We start from the raw sequence: 24,756 nt of genomic DNA on the forward strand, positions 1-24,756 counted from the left end.
AGATCTCCCTACTTGTTCAGGCTTCACAGACAGGAAAATTTTATATTTACTTGTACCGAAGGGGAACTATGGTGGCTGAATGGGCATGGCTGAAAGGCTCTGCATCGTATCAGTGCGGTCAAGTGGAGATGCACAGGAATACCACGGCATCAGGAGAGCTGGGGAACCACTTGCTTTCCAAAACTCCACACCTGAGCAAGATTTTGGCAATGCCAACAGTTTGTAGCCCTGCAGTATTTGCCAAACATCCAGGACGTGGCCTCCTGTCATGGGACAGACTGATTCACCTTCCTGACAGAAATCAGAAATGGAATGTAGTGGGCATAGCAGAAGACCGTTTGTGTAGGAAAAGACACTCCAAAAATTATGATATCCAGAGGAATGGACAGCAGCTTTCGCAATGTCGACATGCTTCAACTTGGACTAGCACAATTTTACAGCCAGGCCATACAAAAGCAAACTTTCAAGTCATGTCAAGTGCCCAGGAGTACCAAAAAGAAGAAAAAAAGTGTAAAGGTAACTGGCATTATTATGCAGAGCACAGCAAATGCTGTATTAAAAAAAAAAAAAACCAACAACAACAACAAAAAAAAAAACAACCAGGTTGTTTTATCTTTGTTTATGGTCAGGGGTTTGGCCATTGGTAAAAGCATTATTATGTGGGAGGCGTTTTCTTATTACCAATGTTTTTAATTTAATTTTTTTTTTTCCAGGAGGGATAATTGTGATTTTTAGCATTCCCTTTTACTCAATTCAATAGCTTTGTGAAGAGCCCTGATGACAATGTGATGAGTACTTACTGGGGTTTTCTGTGTGATACCAAACATAAAATAATATCTATTCCTTTAGCCCTTTAAAAATTTGTCTCTCTCTTTTACGGTCTTGATAAGCTGATCAAAAAATCTTCTCTGAACTTGGCCTTCTTAAATAAAGCATATCCTTGATACATTAAAAATGCAAAGGCAAATGAAAGCATTCTTTTACTGCTTCCAGGGTGTTCATCTCTCACCTGTGACTGTGTTGTTTGCCTTTTCTTCTTTCTTATTATTAACCATCCCCAGAGCCTCAGTAAGTGCACATACAGAACTCAAATAAATGGAACTTCTTGTTATGAATATTCTTTGCCTCAGTAGTCAGGAGAATTAGCCATTTTCTTTCAGGTAGCTTTTTTGTTCACATCAGTGCAGCATTGAAGGAATTCCTTGAAAGAATCACAGTTGCTTAGGTATTAGCACAAATTTAGTGCTTAAGTTATTTTTATTCTTTTTTATACTGGGATAGATAGTTCTTCATTGTTCTTTGCCTAAAAAATAATTACTGCATATTGGGAAGGAGGGACTACAAGTTGTTTTCTTTTACTTAAGTCTTGCGTCACTCCAGGAAGAAAGATTACAATGTCAGGCAGGATATCACCTCATGAAAAAGTTAAACTGGTTTAAGTACCTGATTTCTTTAGATTTAGTTGCTCTTTACCTCAGAATGCCTCTTTGCTAACAGATGTCAGGTGTTGATCGCTTTAACGTCTTACTAAGGGCTGTCAGGAGGCTGCCAAACCCAGACAGTCCCATCCAAGAGTCTGTTAATTATGTTGTGTCAAGCTACATTAGCTAGCTTTCTGCTCTGTTTTATTTTTGAACAAATGGAACTTTTTACCTTGGAAGTGTTCTTGTGGAGTTGTGGTAGGGAATGACTCAGAAAAGGTACATGTTTTAAGTATTGGCAGTTACTTTCTCAAGAGATAAGCTGCGTAATTAACTGATGTCTGCTAACAGGGTCTTCCAATTATAAGATATGGGGAGACTTAACAAATTGGGTTGTCTGGGTCACAGGTCTATAATTACTCTTCGTAATATTTGCTCAGAGACCATCTTAAAAGTTGTCAAACACTATTCAAAGAATTTTGTTAGCCAGTTTGTTGGCAAACCTCTCAGGGAGCAAATGCTTTCTGACAAGACCGTGTGCTACCTACACGTCGTGAACAGTGCAAGGAACTCATGCAAGAAAAAGCAAACATGAACCCTGGAAGAGTCTTGATCATGAAAGAGCAAGCTCCATTCTCTTTTAACCAAATTTATTCAAGGTGTCAAATATTTTCAGGGAGAACTGGATTTGTAGTGAATCTGAACATTTAAATATAAACTATGACATTCTTTGTTATCCAAACAGACTAATGAGTCTGAAGTGTTTCAATAAAAGGCACATCATACTGGCATTTTATGAGTCACATACAAATTTAGTGTCATGTCATAACCAAGGTACAGCAGGTTTTGTGAGAGAAGCACTTTTAGAGAAAGAACTGACTTAACACACGTTGAGAAAAGAGGTGTGCTATTGTGTAAGAAAGATTTTCCTCAGGGGCAACTAGTTTGAAGCTTGCTGCATCTGTTGCAAACTCAGAGGAATTATTTTATGCCAGAAAGCTTTAGCTCTTTTTCCCTCAACTGTATCGCTTGCTATAATAAATATAGTGGTGACAAAATGACAATTTTTAATGTCTTTGATTCCACTGAGACATACTCCAAGAACTGTCACATGCTATTGTAACTTTACAACACTAAAATTCCATAATTCTACATACTTTATGATTTAGTCACAAGTAGAGTTTTCAAAATAAGATAAATACTATACAGAGTTAATTTTCTGTTCCTGTCAGTGCTCGGTATTATTTTGGATTCTGATGTTTGAGGTTTTCTTAGTTTAATCTATAACAATAAATTTGCATAGTCATATTTTTGAGGGACCATTTGGAGTCTCTGATCGTAGTACATAAGGTGAATGAGTAAGTTCAAATAAATACATTAAAGAGAAGTGGTAACTTATCATGTGGGCACGGAGATGGCTGTATTTGACAAATGATATGTGTTGCAAAAGCCACATTAGTACTTCTGCTCAAAAGCTGTTAGAGTTTTCAGTATATTTTTTTTATGATATGAAAAGATAGGGACTGTCTGGGATGTGTCCCATGTTATGTGGTGTGAGTCCTGAAAGTGCAGATTTGTGTTTTCCTTGAAGAGCCGTGATCTAATTTTTTTTTCCCCATAACCTTCATCAGAGGTGGCTGAGAGAATGCAGGCAACAAGAAAATCTATAAATAGGAAATTTAGCCATTATTTTGTAACACGTAAAAATACGTATTACAAAACTAGGAGCTGATAATACAAGTGTGCATAACTGTTAAGAGTTTAGAAAGGTATGTTTAATCCTTGCAACTACATGTTCAAATGTGCAAAACTTGTTGACCAAATACTGGATTTTTATTCACCTGTATTCATAAAGTGTGAACACAACCAACATATCGCTGAATGCTCAGCGATACCTGCCACATGCTGACACCACCGAACCTTTGAGAAGTGGCACATAGGGGCCCTAACTGCAGCATTGAGATAGCCAGGACTCTAGACCAGGGGTGCGCAGTTTGGAAACGGTCAGGAGAATACGACTCTTGCGGGTAATATGTCACCTGCGCATTGACGCAGCTAGCAGAGGTACACAACAGAGCGGATTGTGCTGAGTGACACTTCTTTTTTGTGTGTCAGGGATCTCGGTTGGTTGGGGTGTACCGTCGGGAGGATCAGCCACAGGATTGCCGTCTTGCCTGAACATTTCTGTGGGTTCATTTTGGTCGGTTTTGTAACTGAGTTAAGTCACAAGAGAAGTGCAGCTTAGTGGGGCATTTGATTGTTCATAATTAAAAGATTTAGTCAGAATTTTTAAAACAGGAGTTGATGAAGAGCTGCATGGTCTAGTGTAGGGCAGTCTCTCCTGTAGACATCTTTCAGGCGTTCTCAGCCTGACTTCTGCCCACCCAGTGTAACATCCCTGACTGCACTACACTTACTTCTGATTTACACCAGGGTGAGTATTTCAAAACCTTTGGGGCATTCAAGACTCATGTTCAGCAAGTAATTTCTGCCTCTTTTAATACAATGAACTGACACCTCAGACTGTGAAGCGTTCAAACTTCGGATCTTCTTCTGCCACAGTATCAAAATTTCTATTTCATCACTGGCCTGTTTGCTCACCCAGAGGTTTTATTCTGATAGTGATTAATTTCCATGTGTTCACATAATCAGACACTTGTGAACTAATAAAATTCCAATTGCGAAACTACATTGCTGAAGGCAATGAAAGCTCAACATGGCATGATTTAAAGACTCTAATATTCAAATCAGAATACAAGACAAAGAAAAGCTGTTAATATTATTTTCTACTCCACTTTCAGACTTTTGATAAAGACCCTGTCTAACTGTCTTTTATCAGATTATTTAATTCAAAGTGATACATGAAAAGGACTTGGAGGATTGGACACTAAGAGACTAAAATGAAAATATTTTAGAAATATTTCAGTTTTAATAGGCATGTTAAATCTTTGCAGTGTTTTTTGAACTGATTTGTTTCCAAGGGAACAACAATCTGCAGTGCTATAAACCTCTTTAATGTTACCATATTACAGGTAAGGAACCCCCATTCCCTGGCAGTGTTTATCTTTTTTTTTTTTTAATCAGAAAAGGCTCTCATCCATTTTTCTTTTTCTCCTCATTCTTCACAGTTTCATGTAATTTAATTCCTTTGCAGTATTACAGTAATTCTGACAAAAGTAGTACATATGACACATTTCTAAGCATTATTGACATAGCAATAGAAAATAAGAAATGTTTGAGGGTTTTATTTTGGAACAGAAAGTAAGTCATGGGCTGTGCCACATCGAGATACCATCTCCTCAGGTGCCGTCCTGGCTGGGACAACTCTGTCTACACACGGTCTCAATTCTATTTAGTTTTTCAGTAACAAACCTAAATCAAATTGGGGGGAAAGAACAAGAGAAGAGAAAATTCGTGGGAATTTTGACTCATCTGGCAAAACAAATGCACATGGGGAAAAATTCCCACTAAGAATTTAAAGCCTAGTTCTCTGAAGCTTTTCTGGGTGGTGTAGAAGTATCTAGGTATTCCGCTCTGCTAACCTGTAAAATACAGCCTCACCTCTGTGCAAGCTCTCACATAAATTCCTGTTAGCTGTACAGGAGATCATTTTGTGGTAAATGAACAACCCACGTATTGCACTTGTGGAATGTTTTCTGTCCGGGAAGTGTGGAGAAGTAACTTCGGCAGGTTGTATGTGTTACATTTCTGTGTACTACGGTATTACCAACTGATCATATAAGTGGGTATGGTTTGGGGGTTTCTGTGTAAACAACTATTGCAGAGTTTCTTAGGAAACACGGGCATGCTTTTATGAAGTGCTGAACATCCATTCTTGAAAAATCGGATCTTGGCTAAGACAGGCTTTTTATCACAGACAAAATCATTGTTTGTAAAATCTAGATCATGGGCCTGGGCTAAAATGAAAATTAACTTTTATTGTGTGCTTTTTGACATTGTATTTCACAGTGCTATTTGTTGAGTTAGATCTTTGGCAGAAACAGCATGGAGAATGAGGGTTCATTTGTGTTTTACTTCTGGGATTTCAGTAACTATTAGTGCTCTTAATGAAGTAAGATGTTAATTTAAATTATCAGAGTTTTAGCAGAATAAGTTCATTTTGGAAGCAACTTCATTGACTTCAGTAGAATGGAGCTTGAGAGAGTTATTTTTACTTACCAAATGTATTATTATTTTCTGAGCAAGTTAATTAAAGATGTGTGTTAAAGATGCTTCTTTTATAGTTAGAGGAAACAAAATTAAAAATCCAAGCATTAATTTGAACTTCTCTGATCCTCAGAAGCACTTATCCTGAATTCTGTTAGCCTGCACATTAGATCCTAACTGGCAATGCTTCTTATTTAGATAGGTTAGTTACGGTTGTATGTTGGAAGGGAGAACATTTTTCCATTGGCTCCTTGCACTAGACTGAAACACTAAACAATATTGGAGGGGGAGAAATATGTACATGTCATGCCCAGTTCTCACCTATTTCACTGAACTTTTGAGGACCATTTAGGTGTACGTTCATCAAAGTTGTTAGATGTATACTTAAGATCCTAGATGACAAAGGGCCAACCTACGTGGTAATTTTGGCAATCCTGTAGATGGTTTAAAATGAGTGAAATAAGAAAACTAAGACCTCATTATCAAATCAGTAATAATTCTGCTTTCTAATAATAAGAACAGACATTAAGGAGGAATACCGTCTTGTTACTGACTTCACAAGTTTTCCCATATTTTAGCTGTGCTGTAAAGAAAAAAATGTATTTTGCCTAGTAAAAAACAAATAGCAGCTAATATAAGTTAAAAATAAAATAATTTATTTTAGATTAAAAAGAATGGCTGAATAAACAAGGCATATTAACTGTATTGAGGTTTGGGGTGCATTAAGCAATTATAAGATCATGTAGGTTTTGTTGTAGTGGCATTGATGTATTCATAGCTCATAGGTGAGCCAAAGCGAGCAAAAAACTCTCCTTATTCTACTCAGTCTGTTGTTGAAAAAGATGCACTTCTAGTAAGTACTTCATTACTGAAACATAAAAGATAACGAAGCAGAATAGCAAAGCAGTTACCTTACTGATAATATTTAAGCAGTGTTCTTTTTGCTGATTATATTATTTTGAAGTTTCCCACCTGTTGAACTCAATAGAAATTACCTCCCCAAATCACTGAAGTTTAGAAAAGCTGCTTTCCTGTAAATGCATTACCAGGCAGTGGGGAGGATTGTGTATGTGTGGAAGGCTGGGGAGATTCATGCATGTAATTCTGTAAAACAAAATCAATAAAGCTGATGACAGATTAAGTTGCTAAATTTTGTAAAACTAGACTACTGTTTGGGTCATCAGCACAGCACTATTGGATTTTCTATGGTTTAATGCTGAAAAACAGGATTATTGATTTTAGGATTTTCAGCGTATCCCCTCTGGGAGTTCTTAAGCAGTCTTTATAATGCTTCACACTTAAGTTGACAACTACAGTGACATAACTGTGTCCTCACCTTAGTAATCATTTTATAATCATATTGGAAAAGGCTGGAAATGGTTTATAAAATGATTATTCCAGACAAACGAGGGAACAGGAGGGTTGTTGGGACATCGCTTCTTTGTCTGGTGGTCATTGCTACCTGCCTGCCATCTTCCCTTGGAATTAACTTACAGTCACAGATTAAGACCTTTGACTGTCATAAATCTGCTTCCCAATATGTTTGACTGGCAGGGGAGTTCACAAGCTGTCCCAATATAAATAGGATTTTAGCACATCAGGTGCTGCTCCGAAGTAAAACGGGCTGTTTTGCAGTCGACTTTGTTGGTGTATATTCATTGCTCCTCTCCCGTTCCATGTGTATGCATGCCTGCGTGTGTATGCATGTGTGTGTGTACGTAAAGTAGAAGCTGAGATAGGGTAACAAAATGAACTACTGTATGCAAGAAATATATGAAGTGCACCCAGCTGCTGGTAGCAATTGCTACATGCAGTCCACTGATTATTGCACATATATCGAAGATAATCAGGGTTACAGCAGTTGTGATGCTCAGGTCCTGCACAGTAACAACATATATATGGAACAGGCCTGGGCGGTGAATCAGCCTTATACCTGTAGTTACCCTGGAAACGTGTTTAAAAGCGAGTACTCTGACATGGACATGGCCCTGAATCAGTACAACCAACCTGAATATTTCACCGAAGAAAAACCTACTTTTTCTCAAGTGCAGTCGCCATCGTACTCTCAGAAGAAAGGTAGGGGCAATTTATTTAAATAACAACAAAAAAAATAATCTCTGTTTTTGTTTCTGTTTTGCTTTAAACTTAACAGTTGCATCAGTTGGCTCAGATACATCTTTGAATGTGAAGGCTGCCTGTTCAAAATTGAAAGCAGCAGTAACACAGGTTGCTAGGTGATTGTAAGGTTTGTAAGCGATGAGGATTTCCAAGCACTTTTTCTTAATCTATAAAAGACATTTGCAAATATATCACTTGTTTTCTTCTTTCTGGGGCTATTAAGTTAATTTGCTATTAACCAGTGAGCTAGATAAGAAAGTTTCTCTTCTGAAATGTCGTCATTATATGTTCTGCATCTTAAAGCTGTGTTTCTGGTACATACAAACAATTTGTGTGAGTCCTCATTACCAGTAAATGTGCACTCTGTTTACTCATCAACTTGGGCAAAATATTTTGAAAATAGAACTGTAAATATGTATGGGAAGATGATTACATTTAATAGAGTTACTGTCTTCTCAGTGAAAACCATGTAGTTTCTGATTATGCAAAGCAAAAAAGACTACAAATTAAAATTAAAATATAAAATCTGTGCAAGAAAGACTATTCTGCATCCAAAAAGTTGATCTAATCAATATGTTTGTGAGAGATAATCAAAGTGCAATATCTGCTCCCTCAGGGTTAAATCATTGCCTGTTTTTAGAATTTATTCTTTTGCTTTCAAGTAAGCAAAGCAGATTCAAAAAGAGCCCAAAATACCAACAAACACTTGGAAATGTTTTCAGTGTTATTTATTCTGAACTCAGACAAGCAAACTGATGCATACAGAGTATACATTCTCTGTGTTTCTTTAAAATCACGTTATTAAAGAATAAAAATACACAGTCTGTTGTACCAACATAATGTCCTTTTTCTATTAAGACCAGATTTTCTGAATGTAGTTATCCAAAACCCAGATGAATCTGATGTAACTAGGTAGGTAGAGAAAACACCATTTACTACTTTTGAAGTAGCTTTGTAGTAAAAAGTAGACTGTTTATTCTTATTAACCACATGGAAAACTGAAATATTCTCCTTTGTGCAGGCAATATTCATTAGCACTTGGTGCAATAAATCCGTATGTTCAGTAGAAAAATATCTTAATTTTGTGCTTTGAACAGCATTGTATTTCACAATAAAGGAAATATTTTTTAACATCCAGTTCTAGGAAGCTATAAGAACACGATCAAATCGTAGACTAAATGTAATTGTGGGTAATGCATGGGTTTTTATTGTGCAACATTTTCAATTCTTTTTAAGGCTGTTTATCTGCTGTTGGGTTTTAACTAATGAATTTGTAACTCTTTGTAGACTTTTCCCATGTCTTATTTTTGGTTAAAGAAAAATAGTACTCAGGATTAACTTAGAGAAAATAAAGACTTGCTATTGCAAAGTCGGTGAAGGAATACATTTTTCATGATGTTGAAGGTTATAAATAATAATTGATACACCTAGATCAGAGCTTTAAGTAAGTTATTTCAGTACTCAGACACCTGACATCTGCTCTGTTTAAAGTTTTTGTACTTGTTTGGTTGAAAGAATACAGAGTTGTTTTTATAAACCTGCTTGTCTGCCCTTGTTTTTTACTACCTCAGTTTCACTAAGAAACAGCAGTGAATTTTGGTGGAAGCTGACTCTCAAGCAGGCTTTTAATTGATCATTCACAGAGACTGAGCAACTTGCTTTGGGATTCTTTAGAGCCTTATTACTGGGATAATCAATAAAAAGTTGCCTCCCTTCTGTCAAACCTTTGCAAATGCTGAGTTTGTTAAGCAGAAGAGATCTAAACTGTGGGGGACATGTGCATCTTCTCTTTTTTTTTTTTTTAATTTCCATCTTTTAACCAAGCTATCGTAAAACTAACGAATCTTTTAATCCCGTCCTAAGAACAGAAGGCTCTACACAGGGCATGTGTGTCTGTATTGATCTAGAATTGATTTTGGGGAGGACAAGGGAGTTTGTTAGAGAAGCCTTGGTAATAGCCCATTAGAGCACAATTAAGTCACTAAGCAGGTGTTCATGAGGAGTCTTGATTGTTGCAGTTGGTATTTCTGTTAGTCCCCTGAAATTTGTAGTAATCTCAATAATATGCTGTTCAAATCAGATTGTACTTTACAGTAGCACATGGAGTTTTTCCCTATCAAAACTTTTGCTAGTTACTAAATGGTTGAAGTGTTTTCCGTCTGGGAAGAAAAAAACATCAACATTTTATATGCTGAAAAAATTATCATTTATGAAGCGGAGTTTAATTACTTTGCTATGTCACTTTAAAAGAATTCAGAAAATAACTTTAAAAAACAAGAACCAAAGAGCCCAACGATGTGTCACTAAGGGGAAAAAAAAAAGTATTCAGAAAGTATAGCCAGTTATTCTAAAATATAAGAAAGCACTTAAGCGGCTCCAGTTATTACAGTATATTAAAAACTATTACTTCCTGATTATATGTCACAAATTCTGATGAAAGACTTGAATTTTAAAGGAAAAAATTGTGCTCCAGAAAATCAAGAGATGGAGGTGTGGTTTTAGCTTTGCATCTGCTTGTTGCTCAGTTCTCTTTTGTACTGTAGTGTACGCTGTTAAAAGGTAGCAGCACAATATTCCTGCAAGAGCTTACTGTTTCATTAAGGAAGCCCTTTTGGACCTGATCCTACCCTAGGAGACAGGCAACCAGATACACTTTGTTTTCTACATGAGGCTGTGAAATCCGATGAGCAGAACAGGGCTCATCATTGCGAGAACGATGCTATTCCCAGTTCTGTCCCAGATTGCTGAAACTGGAATATTTTTCCCCTCTCACGGTGCTGCTGGCCACAGTGAGCTTGCAGCACTGCACGCTGGATGGGTGATGCTCTGGGGGAGCCCGTGCCACCCTACCCTTGCACGGAGGCTGAGCAGATAGGCAAAAGTGTCCCTGGATCTCCTCACACCACCTGTACAGTGAGGAGGAGCACTCGGTGACAGGGTAGAGGTAGTGCAGTCAGGAAAGTATAAAAGAAATACATACAGAGGTCCAGAAACCTCAGTATCCCCACGTTTGGTGTGTGCGCAGTGTTTTGGGCATTTGGACAGCGTGAGAAATAGGTCTGCAAAGTTAAAACTGGGATGAGAGTCGGCTTTCACTTCCCTTTGCACAGCCATTTCCCACACAAAGTTAATGGAAGATGCCCGCAGGTGTCTGTGAAGTTAGGCTTTAACTTCAGGCTCAGTGGGGGCAGACCAGAAGTAACCAGAGGCTGCCCCCCACACCACGGGTTTGCAGGCAGGAATTCTTGAGTGGGGCTGTAGCAGTGCCGGCTCCTCAGCCCTGTGTCTCACCTTGCTTCCCAGGTACAAGGTGAGGTTAATGCAGTCTTTTTAAGGGCTCTTGGTATGGTGGGAGAATGGGGCTTTGAAAGTTATTATTGTTGTTGTTATTATAATTGTGACTGTCATTATTATTTCCCTTTATATTTTCTCAGGCAATTTACGTGCAGCTGAGAATACGTACTGTATGACTGCTAGAGTACGCAACTGAATTAGTCCAAACTGAATTCTCAGCAGTGTGAAAACATTAGGGTCCTTTCTGAATAGCTAAGAAAATGCAACATGGATGTTATGTCAAAATATCTTCTCATCAGTGCAGGGAGTTTGTGTGCATATAATCAATTTACAAAAACACTGAGCGTTTTTCGTCTTGGCCTTTGCAGCAGAGCAGCTCCCAGTGAGTTAACAGTTATTTGGGGCTTAAAAATGAATAATTTTGCTCTTGGCCACCCATCTAAGGAGATAGCACTGATCAGAAAAATTTCATCTTATTCAGCAAATCATTATGCATTTGGAATTACGTTTCTTTTTTAATAAAAATGTCAGTGGAAAAAGTGTTTTCAGCTCCTTTACTGTAACCTTTCCACAACCAAATGAAGGATGGGAAAGTGAACTAAGTCATACTTGATTTTGCATCAGTAGTAAAACTGATGTTCAGTGAGGCTTAGAGTTCTAAATAACTAAGTTACTTGCGATACTAAGCTATGGTGTCTAAAAACATTTAAATAATTTTGGGGAAAAAATTGCATGGTCTAACTCTTACCGTAGTGCAGTTTGCACCTGTAGTTGGTGATGGATGCGAGTACAGGACCAATCACAGCAGTTTAAGTGATAACACAGTTTGGGCTAAAATGTTTTCAGCACATCTGTGCAAAATGGAACTACTGTTGATAAGGTTTCTGACTCAGCCCAAAGAACAGGGTTAATACATAGAAAAGTCATTGCAGGAAAAGAGACTACAATAAATGTTCCAAATTCTATCTTTGCAGAATCTCTTGCCAAATTTTAGTAATTCCGTAAATCAAAGAACACCAACAAAGATGAAAATTGCGGACAAGCAAGCCAGTTAGCTAATGAAGAAATGTGTCAATCTGTTTAACAACATTCTCAGTGCTTCCAAGCTCAATGGAGAAATAAGCAATTTTTCTCAGTGGGAGTAATTTAAGGAAAGTGGGAAACAAGGATCAGTGCATCAACCCAGATCAATATTGATAATAGCACAAACAAGAATGGTGTATGCTTTTTCTCACTCAGCTCTCTGCTTTCTCTGATAAACACTCTTTCGGCTTTTTCTACACGAGTGTATCAAGGATGATATCTGGATGGTTCTTGTAATTTTTTATAATTTGCGAAGAGTTACAGTGTGACTGTGGAATCGGTAGAACAGCAGTATAAATTTTCTTTTCAGTTCTAATACAGTTGGGGATTCTCAAGGTAGTAATTAATTTCATCTTTTTCATTTTCATACTGCAGTGTCTAGTAAGTGAATACGAGCTTACTGATAAGTCCTAAACACCTCATTTTAGTGAGTGGTCTCTAGTCATGCAAACCATACCAGATGGGGGAAAGAAAGATTTCGGGGAATATATTTAATATATGACTCTGCCAGTGTACAGTGAAAATCAAAATACTGAGTAATGATCTTAAAATACAAGTGTCCTTGTGCAATAGCAAAAAACAGCTTTTTCTGCTTGCAAGGTATAAGCCTATGGTGGATCAGGAACAAGCTAATAAGGAACATCTGGTATACAGACATAATTTGTTTGCATCGATGCCACTCATATCCCTGTTTGCTAGTCAAATATGGTTTGGGTCCTAGAATTTTTTTAAGGTGTGGTTTAATCCCTAAGCCAATATTATATTATCTGTACAGACAGAGACCTGGAGATGTAAAGTCTGTGCAATGATACTTTAACAAAACTGAAATTGCTTCTTTACTTTTCTCAAAACATGCTTTTTTAACGTGTGCCAGGTACAGAGGAAAAAACAGTATCATTTTTCAGGGATTGTTTTCATTTAAATAGCTTTTCTTTGCCTTGTTGGAGGGGTAAGAATAGCCACCGAGTGTCTCATTTGTGTCTCTCCAATCTGTTACACTGTGCAGGGTCACATATACTGCTTTAAGGTATCATTCCTGCAAATGGTAATTTGAGAGTGTAGGCATACAGTATTAATGAAACAGAGTACCTCAGATGACTGCATAGGTTAGCAGATCTCGTTCTGTCCTTACAGCTGCTGGGGCAAACTCATTGCGTGTTTTCTTATCGAAGGGAATTGTTTCTTGCCATATCTCTACAAAGCCACAGTTACGATTTAAAAGGTACTGTAAATCACCATCAAGATTGGTTATAATGGATTATACAACATACTCTTCTAGATAGGGTCAACTGGTCCTGCTGAGTACTTAGCCTTGCCAAGACAGTAAGATTAGGCGGGCTGGCAGGTGGGAGTCTGGGGAGCAAAGGAGTTACTTTAGGCTGCAGGGGAAACACCAGACGTGGCAGGTCAAGGTCATTTATTGGTGTTCCCCACTCAAAGAGAAGATCCAAGATGGGCATGGGGATGAACAACGTCAAGTCATACTTGAAAGATAGTTAACTTTGAGGATCATAAGGGATGCACCAAATGATAGTCCATGAGGATACTAGAATACATCAGACAGAGGTTTGAAAGACCAAGAAATCATATTGGTTATTGCTGTACAGTTCAGTGAGATTGGTGTTGCTTTCGAATGGTTCCTCTTAGCTATGTACTTAGTAGGTTTTGACCAAGAAATAAAAGGATGCAATTTGAACACCAGAAATAGGAACCTACCCAATGTTTCCATGAGATTTGTCATCAGACATTCTTCCTTCATAAGAGAGCACCTGGGTTACATCCAGACAGCATCTGCTTCTTCCACATAGGAGCTTCCATGTTTGGTTCAGAGTTATTAAACACATAAGATGCCAAGGTACTTGCTGATGTGAGAGACAAGTCCCTATTAGTCTGCCCCTCTTTTTTTCCCCAAGTGCTGCAAGGAGTGAGAGGTCAGTTGCTCTGCTTCTTCCTCAAACCATCCAGCAGGCAGCTCTGCTGCCATCCATGGCTTCCCCAAGAATCTCCATTGCACTATTCATAGCTTCCATGCTGGTACCAAGTTTAGAAAAACACTGTTGAATTTCCTCCTGCTGATATTGTTTCTAACTCTGAGTAGCAGCAAAAATGCACTGAGGCTGCTTATCTGCATGTCTCACAAATGAAATTGCATTGAATTTATACAGAGATCGGACTGGATATTTGCAACTACTAGAAATTATTTACAGCGGATGTTACGGTTTGTAAGAAGGTTTAAGGAAGTGGTTTAGACAAGTGGTCTCCTGCTCTTCCAGTAGAACAAAGCTGCCATTACATGAGCAGTACTAACCAGATTATATACTTAATGAAATATCAAGGCATTTAATTCAGAAGTAATTCTTGAGGAAGCAAACCAGGGATACTGAATTTTAGAGGACATAGTCTATGCTACACTAAGTCTGCATTTCATGAATAGCAGTAACCAGCAATAACAAGTAGCCATTATTCTTTATGAGAAATGTAGTGGAAAATTCTGCATCCCTTTGCTGACTCTGCTGCCTCCTGTGTCAGCTCCATGTTGTGTATGTGTTGCATGTGCAGAGGCAGGTGTGAGCAAAAGCGGGGCAGGATGGAGATAATAGCCTCTGCTAATCCCCCACTGGCATAATGTCCATTAGGAGTCAGTGATGTAAATTAGAGTCGAAACCCTGCTGTCTCTCTTCCCTCGAGGTCACAGAACCAGCTCCACCTGTCCACCAGTCTTTATCCAAGCACAACTCGTTCATCATGGAGAAATGTAACCTTAATGTAAATCTGATCTTTTGCTGTACTATAGACTGGTATGATACATCAGTAAGATCTCAGGTCATTCCCCCACTCCCCTTTCAGATGCCAGTAGGAGTATTGGCAAACCTGAGATGCACGTACCTGGGCATGGCTTCAGAGTGCTCCTGCTTCACAGCATTACGGAAGAGGGATGTATGTTCCTCTATAATTTGAGGTTCTCATAATTATGCTCAAACTAGATATATGAAGTAGACCATTGCCCTGGTTTGGCTGGGATAGAGTTAATTTTCTTTCTAGTAGCTGGTATAGTGTTATCTCTTGGGTTCAGTATGAGAAGAATGTAGATAACACACTGATGTCTTCAGCTGTTGCTAAGTAGTGTTTATACTAAGTCAAGGATTTTTCAGCTTCTCATACCCAGCCAGCAAGAAGGCTGGAGGGGCACAAGAAGTTGGGAGGGGACACAGCCAGGACAGCTGACCCAAACTGGCCAAAGGGGTATTCCATACCGTGTGGCATCATGCCCAGTATATAAACTGGGGGGAGTTGGCCAGGAGGGGCGGATCGCTGCTCAGGAACTGACTGGGCATCTGTCAGCAAGTTGTGAGCAATTGCATGTGCATCACTTGTTTTGTATATTCTAATTCTTCTATTATCATCATCATCATTATTATTTTCTTCCTTTTCTATCCTATTAAACTGTCTTTATCTCAACCCACATGTTTTACTTTTTTTTGATTCTCTCCCCCATCCCACTGGGTGCGGGGGAGTGAGCAAGCGTCTGCGTGGTGCTTAGTAGCGGGCTGGGGTTAAACCGCGACAACCTTACAAATACTTCCTGCCTTCTTCCTTCTTTACTTTCTCCTAATGCACTCACCAGCCCCCAGAAAGTTCAAGTATTTTAAGCTCAGTTAATTTCAAGTATTTTCTCTCTGATTTGGGCTCTTCTTTCTGGAGAACCTCTGGCAAGTGTAGCCTTAGGAAGGCACTTTCATTTAAGCTTGTCTGTTACTGAGCTGACCCTCTGGCATGTTAGTCACAGGAAGATGACGGCCACCCCTCTCGCAGTGTCCTCCAACAGCTTTCTGCTGCCCTGAGTCTTGTTGCTGGTTGCCCTCCGTGTGACCGTGGTGTGCTGAGTCCCTGGGCTGTACCGAGCCATACTGGTGTGAGGGCTGCATAGACAGCAAGCTTGGAGTCCAGTCCGATGCATAGTGCTACAGATGGGTTCAGCAAGCCAGCGGGAAGGGATAATGTTACAGGCAGCCGCATCCAGGTCTCTCCCTCATTGCACTAGGAAGTTGCTCTCATCCAGTTGGCAGATGATGCAAAACTGGGAGGAGTGGCTGGTACACCAGCTGGGTGTGCTGCCACTCCGAGTGAGCTAGGCAGGCTGGAGAAATGGGATGAGATGAATCTCTAGAAGTTCATCAAAGGGAAATGCCAAATCCTGCACTGGGGGAAGAATAATAAATGCAGCAGTACAGGCTGGGTCCTGACCAGCTAGAAAGCACTTTGCATTGAAATACTTGGGGTTCCCGGTGGGCAGCGAGTTGAACACGAGCCAGCAGTGTGTCCTTGAGGCGAGGAAGATCAACGGCAACCTGGTCTGCATTAGGAAGACCATCTCCAGCAGGTTGAGGAAGGTGATCCGTCCCCTCTACTCGGCTCCGTTGTGAAACACATCTGCAGTCTTGGGTCCAGATTTGGGCTCCCCAATACAAGAAAGACATGGGCATACTGGAGTGAGTCCAGCAAAGGGCTACAAAGATGATGAAGGGACTGGATCATCTGTTGTAGGAGGAGAGACTGAGAGAGCTGGGACTGTTCAGCCTGGAGCAGAGAAGGCTCAAGGCAGGGGTCTTATCAATGATCAATCTTAAATACCTCATCCCCTGTCAGGTAGAAGGCAGAGCCAGACTCTTCTCAGTGGTGCTCAGTGACAGGACAAGAAGCAATGAACACAGAGATAGAGGGAATTCCTTCTGAAGACAATAAAATAATCTTTTCACTATGAGGGTGACCGAGCACTTGCAGAGGTTGCTCAGGGAGGTTGTGGAGCCTCCATCCTTGGAGATACTCAGAAGCCATCTGGACACGGTCCTGGGCAACTGGTTGTAGGTGGCCCTGCTTGAGCAGGGGGATTGGACCAGATGACCTCCAGAGGTCCCGGCCAACCTCAACTATTCTGTGATTCTGTGAAACACTTACTACACTTTAATAATCTTACAGTTACACAAATAGCTTTCCTCTCTCCCCTCAAAATGAATCTGACATCTCTGATTTACATTTTTACAGAGAGATTTTTCAGAAGGAAAAGTTACGTACCATAACTCCATTAATTATGAGTCATGGGAACACTTATTTTGAAAAGTTTGTATTTTACCCTGTTTAAAAGTTCTATTTAGTTTAGAATTACATTTTGATTGCCATCAAAATTGTTTTGGGGTTTTGCTCAAAATGAGAATATGTTTATGTTATCAAAACAAATGTCATTGTGGGAAAAGAACCAAGCATTGCCAGTGTTTTTCATAGCAGTAATATTTGATTTCACTTCTTGCATGTGTGGTAAACCACTTCAGAAGAGAAAATGTCATTCTAACACATGCATGTACACACACACACACATGCATATTTGAATGCCCACATATTTTGCCCTAAATTCAGGCTATACAAAATGTTCCTGCGGAACACGCCCAGGTCAGGTATGATCAATACAGCTTGGGCTATCTGTTGCTAGTACTTCTCTAACCACACCTGTGGAGCTGTTTTGAAACAAACGATCTCTCAGTAAATATTTCTTACTACCAGGTCCCTGAGTCACCCTGCAACCCAGGATCTCATCTTCACTGTACAAGTATATAATTTTTTTTGTGAAACAGAAAAGGGAAATACATTGTATGGCTCGCTGCTACTGTATTTTTTCACATCAAAGCCTTTGAGGTAAAAATATATTTATTTTTCTGAGGTAGTATTTCACTCAGGAGAGTGTAGGCATGTTCTGACTTCTCCCTCTTGACCAGTAGACACTGAAACAGTCTGAAAAGTAGAAGATACTATAAACTGTTTTTAAATAAGTCTGTAACATAGTATGAGCTTTCTATTCAGGAAATTCGGTGAGTTCAGAAGTATGGGGCTGGTAGACAAGATCTGCAGTGGATTTTAATATAATATTTTTATATCGAGCGTATATAATTTTATATATATTTATATCAAGTTTACATGCCACATCCTCTTTTTCTTTACAGGGTATATACCCAGTTACTTAGACAAGGATGAGCTATGTGTAGTATGTGGGGACAAAGCCACCGGATATCATTATCGCTGCATCACTTGCGAAGGTTGCAAGGTAAATGGCACAGTGGGAAAGTGGGAATCAGAAATAGCTCTCCAGCTCCTCCATTATACAGACTTCCTGAACTGTGCTGTCAAATAAAACAAAGACAGATTAGGAGCGAGTAAGAACATCCAGTACTGATGATAAGCCGTATCTGGCTATGCCACTGCTCTTCATATGCATAAGGAATTTAGTTGATTTTTGCAGTGTTTGCTTCTGAAAAGAAAAGGAGAAATTTAGATTTTTGTTGTTGCTGTTTAACTGTTAGCTTTTACATTTCCATTTTTTAATGTTTCTTTGGCCATGTTCAGAGCCAGTGTACATCAGCATGCTCCCAGCAACTCCAGTGAAGCTGATTACGCAATAGCTGAGATTCTGCCTATGGCCATGAAGAGTCTGTAGCGATTAGCAGTGTTCCAGTGCCTCTCATCATCACTGTGAAGAAGCAAAAATCAAAATCCTTCCACATGCTCATGCAACAGTAACATCCATCGCTTTGGGAAGCATTGACACTCAGTTAAAACAGTTTCAAAAAGATTTTTACTTCTTTAACTTAAGCATACTGAAATGTGCTTTCAGCCCTAAATTACATCTCCAAAGCTACATGCAAAATTAAAAAAGATTGTTTGGGGCAAGTAAATAAAAAAAAATTGAGTAACACAATCAGGCACATCTTAGATGATTTTACTGCCATAAATTTGCCTGAATAGCTTGAGATCCTGTAAGAAAGCTATTCTTTCCTGCAGAAAATAAAAAATTATTGTTTTTCTAAACAAATGGGACCACACATGTCATGGTCTAGTGTCATGGGACTAAGCCACAGAAGTCATATTCTGTTCACCCCCAAAGTCTGGAATATTTGGATCTGAGATTTTGGGTTTGGAGTGGCCTTAGAGCCCCACATCACAGTAGCTTGTGTTGAAGTAGTTTCTTCAGTTGTACAGCATTGCCCTAAGTTACGTTTATGAAATGCACAAAGACCTAAATATCCTACATATAGCAGATTTGTCATAATATTCATAATATAATATATTCACAATATTCACAATATAATATAATGAATAATACATACATAATATGTATGGAAAATATTTATATTTGAAAAAAAATATGAAACTGAACAAGTGATTCTTACAAATTTGCATCCCGTATACCAGATGATAACAATACATAAAATGTATGAATATGACTTAATTCAGATATAATGAGAAGTAAGCGACCCTGTGGCATTATGAAATATCTTTTGCTCCCAGCTGAACAGCTATATCTCTTGCCAAATTTCCTGCTAAGTTTTTTGTTACTCCAACTGAAGTATTTCTTTTTATGCCTACCAGCTATTTTAAAGATACAGCATACAAAATCTACTTTCATCTTCAGATACAGTTCTTCTGTCTGGTGTACAATTTAAAATAATGCTTATGTGCACGAGAAACTGAGCTAACAATTTGCAAAAAGTAATTAATTTCTTTCTCCTACTTACAGTTGGCTTACAGACTGTTTTGTTTTGCTTTGTTTTGATTTGTTGCTCTTCTTGCAAATGTATTCATTGTACAAGATGGGGTTTTTTGTGTGGGCAATTTCAACCCATGCTTTGGAGGATCTGCATACACATGTCAGTTGTATGATATATCAGCAAAGTTACATGTAATAAATTCTCAATGAATTTGACATTTACTAGTTGCTTCCACTCAAAATCACTTTAATTGTGTAACAACTTTAATCAGGGTTGACAGCCAAAAACTTGCTTTGGCAAGTGTGCTTTCATGAACAAAGCATCCTCACGCATGATTTCTGAAGAGTAAATTGTAAGGAATTTAAACACAAATAAACCAACAGTGAGTTCTGATGTCACTGAAATGTTTCTCCAGACTGTATCCATTGCATCTATTGCTATATAGGTGCATAGTAAAGGAATTTAGGAAAAGGGTGGTTGCCTTACAATAAAATGTGGTTTCTTTTATTGAGAAAAATAGTACTTTTGTGATGAAGTGTTTGGACAAATATAGAGAGCAGCTTCTTTATTACATTGTATCGAGAGATCATCAAAGAGTTTTTTTGCAAAAAGTTTCTGCGAAACGCAAAGAAATGGGAAGATGAAAGGTGCTGGTCCCAACAGAGGTGGTGAAGAGCCTTGGCATTGTAAAGCTAGAGCTACGTTAGTCCCATGCAAGGTTTGGAAAACAAGTCAGTACCACTTCCTGAGATTCATCAGAGATTTTTCCATCTCTTGCTGTAACTAGAGATTACACCATGTCCCTGGTTGTCCAGAGCCATCTTTGATCTTTAGGGAGGAGGGGGGCAGATCCTGTCTCTAGGAATTCGTCACAAGGTTGAGAGTGGATCCAAATCCAGTTGTTGGGTAGATGAGAGTTTGAGACCTGATCCAAATCCTACATAAGGACATCTTGCCTGTGATTTCCTGGATTTTGGTTCAACCTGACAGGTCCCAGTCTTGCAAAGTGCTTTATGCAACTCAGTTTAATTGAGATTTCAGGTCTTATCGTTATTAAGGAAGAAAGAGTTGTACTCTTAGCTCGAGCTGGATCTTGTAAGATAAAACTCTAATGAAGACAAGGCTCTTTATTGTCTTCACTGGAGTTAGAGCTCAAGCTGAAATACAGACTTGCCTGTATGTCTTAATTCAACATTCTGTGTTAAAAGAAATTACACACTGCTATAAGATTTTACCAGGTGTTATTTAACATGATTAAAAACAGACCTTTCACCTAGTGAAGTGAAGAGACTATTCATTAGATAAAATCCCAGCTGAAGAGGCTATTCATTAGGTAAAATCTCTCTCGAATTTTGCCATTGTTTTCACTGAAACCAAAGCCATTCTCAGCGGCCTCAGTCAAACAGGACCAGGGTCCCAGTGTATTCTCTATGTCAGGGTGGTCCCAAGCCACATTGCTGAATGTAGATGGTCTCAAACTTGAAATTGAAGTCAATGAGAAGAGTCATGTTGAAGTTAGTACCAGAATTAGGTCCGTAATGTTCAGATATAAGTTGTTCCTGATTTCTTTACCTAAGGCCAGGGGTGTATAAATCCGTAAATTTAGTGGAGCTACATTAGTTCACATGAGCTTAGGATCTGACCTCATATCCATGTTGCAACTGGCAATACAGATCTATATTATGATAGATAGATAGATAGATAGAAAGAATGGATTTGTATAGAGAGGGATCTTTATTGGTGATCTTTGTTTTGAGTACAGAGGACTGTGGTAAATATAAATCAAATCCTCTTCTCAGAAATACAAATAATTTTAAATTATGAGTCCATTATTTAGAACCAAATTCAAAGATTGTGTAAATTGTGTTTGCAAGACTCTTAGTCTTGCCCAGATTTGGTTGGTTGGTTGGTTATTTGGCTTTGATAGAAAGAAAGGAGTAGAACTGTTTGTTCTTGATCCTGTAGTAGCACATACACACCACCATTCTTACTATTTGCAGAAGCTGCTCTTTAATTAAAAGTGTGTATGTGCATCTTAATATCCCTCAAAATGATTATGTAATTTAGAAAGGGGCTCAAAATAAACTCTGTAGTTCAAATTAAAAAAAATTAACACACAGAAATGTAAGACTTGAAGAAGACATGTAGACAGTATTTGTCCCTCAAGACAACATTATTTATGCCTTTACTTACCTAAGATGTCTCTATGTTTTTAATTTTTAGGCAGGAAGTGTTTCGTGAAACTCAGAAAAGAAATGCCATACACTGTAAAACTGGTTTGTTCTTTTCCTCTTTGAGAGTTTCATGGAATGAAGTATGTTATCTTGCCTACTTAGGTAAATTCCTACCAAACCAAAGTGGCTCCCAAATTGAAAAAATTGCACAATGCTAATGCTTTCCAATGTATTTATTTATTGCACTTAGGGTTTTTTTAGAAGAACCATTCAGAAAAACCTCCATCCAACCTATTCCTGTAAATATGAAGGAAAATGTGTGATAGACAAAGTAACAAGAAATCAGTGCCAGGAATGTCGCTTCAAAAAATGTATCTTTGTTGGCATGGCAACAGATTGTAAGTACATTTTTCTGGTTTTCTTTCTTTTCTCTCTTTTTTTTTTTTAATGTGTGTATTTGCTTGAAGTATGTTGATTGGTGAAGATGGTTAAAGCAGAGCAGAACTGTCAGCACTTTTTTGGTTTTAATAACTTGTACTGGGGAATTATGCTCATTGCATCAAACCACTTTCATAGGCCTGTAATTTTTTGTTTATCCTTCATCAGACTGCACCTTCTCCTGCCCTTCTCAGGCTGAGTAACAGTAGGAATGTTCACTCTTTGGAGGAGAGGAGGGAGAAGTGCATCTGGATGGACACTTTGCTTGAGAAAAAAACATCTTGTTTAGAAAATTCTGGAGGATGTGAAATTGAATGTCGTTGTATGAGTCATCCTGCAGTTGTTTGTTTTATTTTTAGCCCTGAAGAAGTTATGCACTACAAAGAATTCGACTCTCATTCTAAAGAACTAGAAAATATGGCTACACGATTAACCCTTGGGGATCTTCTTTCTCTGCCATTGCACAGGGATTTACACCGATAACTTCAATTAGTGCAAATGGGAGGAAGTCATGTAAATCCCCCTGTACATTAATGTTAATGGTTGTTGCCGGCGTAATCCTCTGCAGAGGAGCTGGCAGGAAAGCAGGCCCAATAAACAACAGAAGAATATTCTAACTTAGTATTTTCCATTGTTATTGTAACGTATAACCGTGCCTTATGTCTAGAGAGAAATAGAAGAAATGACACAACTTCATTTTAGCTGGGTAGACTTTCGGGAGAGGGGGCTGGATCATCCTGGGTCACCGCTTCGCGCCCAGCCCCGTCTGACGCCGCAGGCAGCGGTGAGCCTCAGCCAGGCAGCGGCCGTGCAGAGCGAGACGTCTCTCCGAGCCTGGTTCTGACCAGAAGGTGCCATTGCCATAAAGCTGCCGCAGCCTCGGTGGGCTGCACCTACGTACGCCCCAAAGGAGCTGTCACTGAGCAGGGCAGACCGGCTAGCGATCGCCCAGCTCCAGAAGGGTTTCTTCCACCTTTGAGTTAAAATGCGTGAACAGAAGCATGTAAGCGGGGCTTTCCTTGCTCCTACCTGCCTGCCGCCAGTTGTGGATCAGAGTGGTCCTCCTCTGCTAAAGCGGGCCAGTCGGTTTAAATGGCCTATTCATGTTTGCACGGAAAATGGGATAAAACCTTCAGTGGTGGTCAGAGATGCGCAGCCCTGGGGCCTGTGTGTCTGGCATCACTGGAAGTAGCAGGGCTCTAGGGCAATGCTACAGAACAGCACCATTTGTAGGGCTTAAGGAAAGAGCCGAAGGCAGATTGTTTCTGATCACGTCATGCAACAGGTAATTGAGCCTCCTGTGAATAAATACTCCCACTTTCTTAAATCCATGTTGCCTTCTGCTGGCTGACAAGAGCACATTCTACACAATTCAGAGCAGTGAGCATGCTGCTGCTACTTTAAAGAAAACAGAAGTGCATCTTTCCCAACATGGATTGCTCCAAGTCCATTATAGGAGCACTTTGAGTCCTCACAAAGCTTTTACATACTAGTTCTATTGGTGGACTAAGCCACTGAAGGCAATGGCAGTATATAAAATGTTACCCGAAGGGTAAGTCGTTCTTTGCAATCCAGGCTTCTGAGGAAATGAAGTTCAGAGGGAGAAATAAGAGAACTGTGTCAACTGTGGGTCTTACCAAAGTACTTCTTTGCTGATTAGTTAAGGTGTTTGTGATCAATTAGTACCTCAGGCATAAAAAAGACCAAAGTTCAGACATCCTTAAGAGCTTCCTGCCATTTTTCAATGCTTTTTCCCCTGCTAGTGGTGTTGGATGACAGCAAGCGGCTGGCAAAGAGGAAGCTGATAGAAGAAAATCGAGAGAAGAGACGTCGGGAAGAGCTGCAGAAAACCATTGGACACAAACCAGAGCCAACGGATGAGGAATGGGAGCTCATCAAAATTGTTACTGAAGCACATGTGGCCACCAATGCGCAAGGAAGCCACTGGAAGCAGAAAAGGAAATTTCTGGTAAGGACTGTAGCCTTTTACACTGCTCTTGGTGCCAGGTGCCTTTCTTTCTTCTGAAGTCCCTTCCCAACACTGCAACCCTGAAGAGGGTATATCTGCCAGTGTATTGACATTTATGAAAACCGGGTGATTTCTGTATTTACTACTTGCTTATTCTTGCCTGAAGCTCAGTGTTTGATCAGACCATGTATTTCAAATGATAAACAGCATGTTGCTAAGTTAAGGCTTACCCAGCTGGATACTTTTAATGTGCTATGATAAGAAAAAGTAGAAAAATTGTTTCGCTCCTGATTAACAACAGTAGTGGTCTATAATGTATACCTTACCTTTTTTATATATATTATATCCAGGGATAGTTGTCTGTCTTAGGGTCTAGCATACGACATATTGTAAGTGTTAAAACAATGTAAAGTTTTAGGTGAAAGCTGATATTTTTTATTAATAGCTCGTGTTTTTTGCTTCCTTGTTCCAAAGTGAACATATTAATTAAAATAAATTTGGCAAAGAAAAATGAATTTCAATGAAAGCCGGATGATACATACACTATAGCATTGGGA

At 39.1% G+C, this 24,756-nt stretch overlaps 1 protein-coding gene across 3 annotated transcripts in view; it reads left to right on the forward strand.

The window, feature by feature from the left end:
- The window catches only part of THRB (thyroid hormone receptor, beta), a 46,751-nt gene that overhangs the window by 12,782 nt on the left and 9,213 nt on the right, over positions 1 to 24,756 (forward strand). Inside the window, exons 1-4 of one of the 3 annotated variants that reach the window (XM_010584356.1) lie at positions 471 to 516; positions 18,077 to 18,177; positions 22,043 to 22,190; positions 23,994 to 24,199. In XM_010584356.1, coding sequence (XP_010582658.1) covers positions 471 to 516; positions 18,077 to 18,177; positions 22,043 to 22,190; positions 23,994 to 24,199 — 501 coding nt within the window. Of the gene's footprint in view, positions 1 to 470; positions 517 to 7,317; positions 7,665 to 18,076; positions 18,178 to 22,042; positions 22,191 to 23,993; positions 24,200 to 24,756 lie in introns of those variants that run through there. The other 2 variants (XM_010584354.1, XM_010584357.1) reach the window with 2 other exon arrangements.

The sequence above is a fragment of the Haliaeetus leucocephalus genome, unplaced genomic scaffold (genome assembly GCF_000737465.1).
Source record: "Haliaeetus leucocephalus isolate CR32 unplaced genomic scaffold, Haliaeetus_leucocephalus-4.0 Scaffold973, whole genome shotgun sequence".
NCBI classification, from domain to species: domain Eukaryota; kingdom Metazoa; phylum Chordata; class Aves; order Accipitriformes; family Accipitridae; genus Haliaeetus; species Haliaeetus leucocephalus.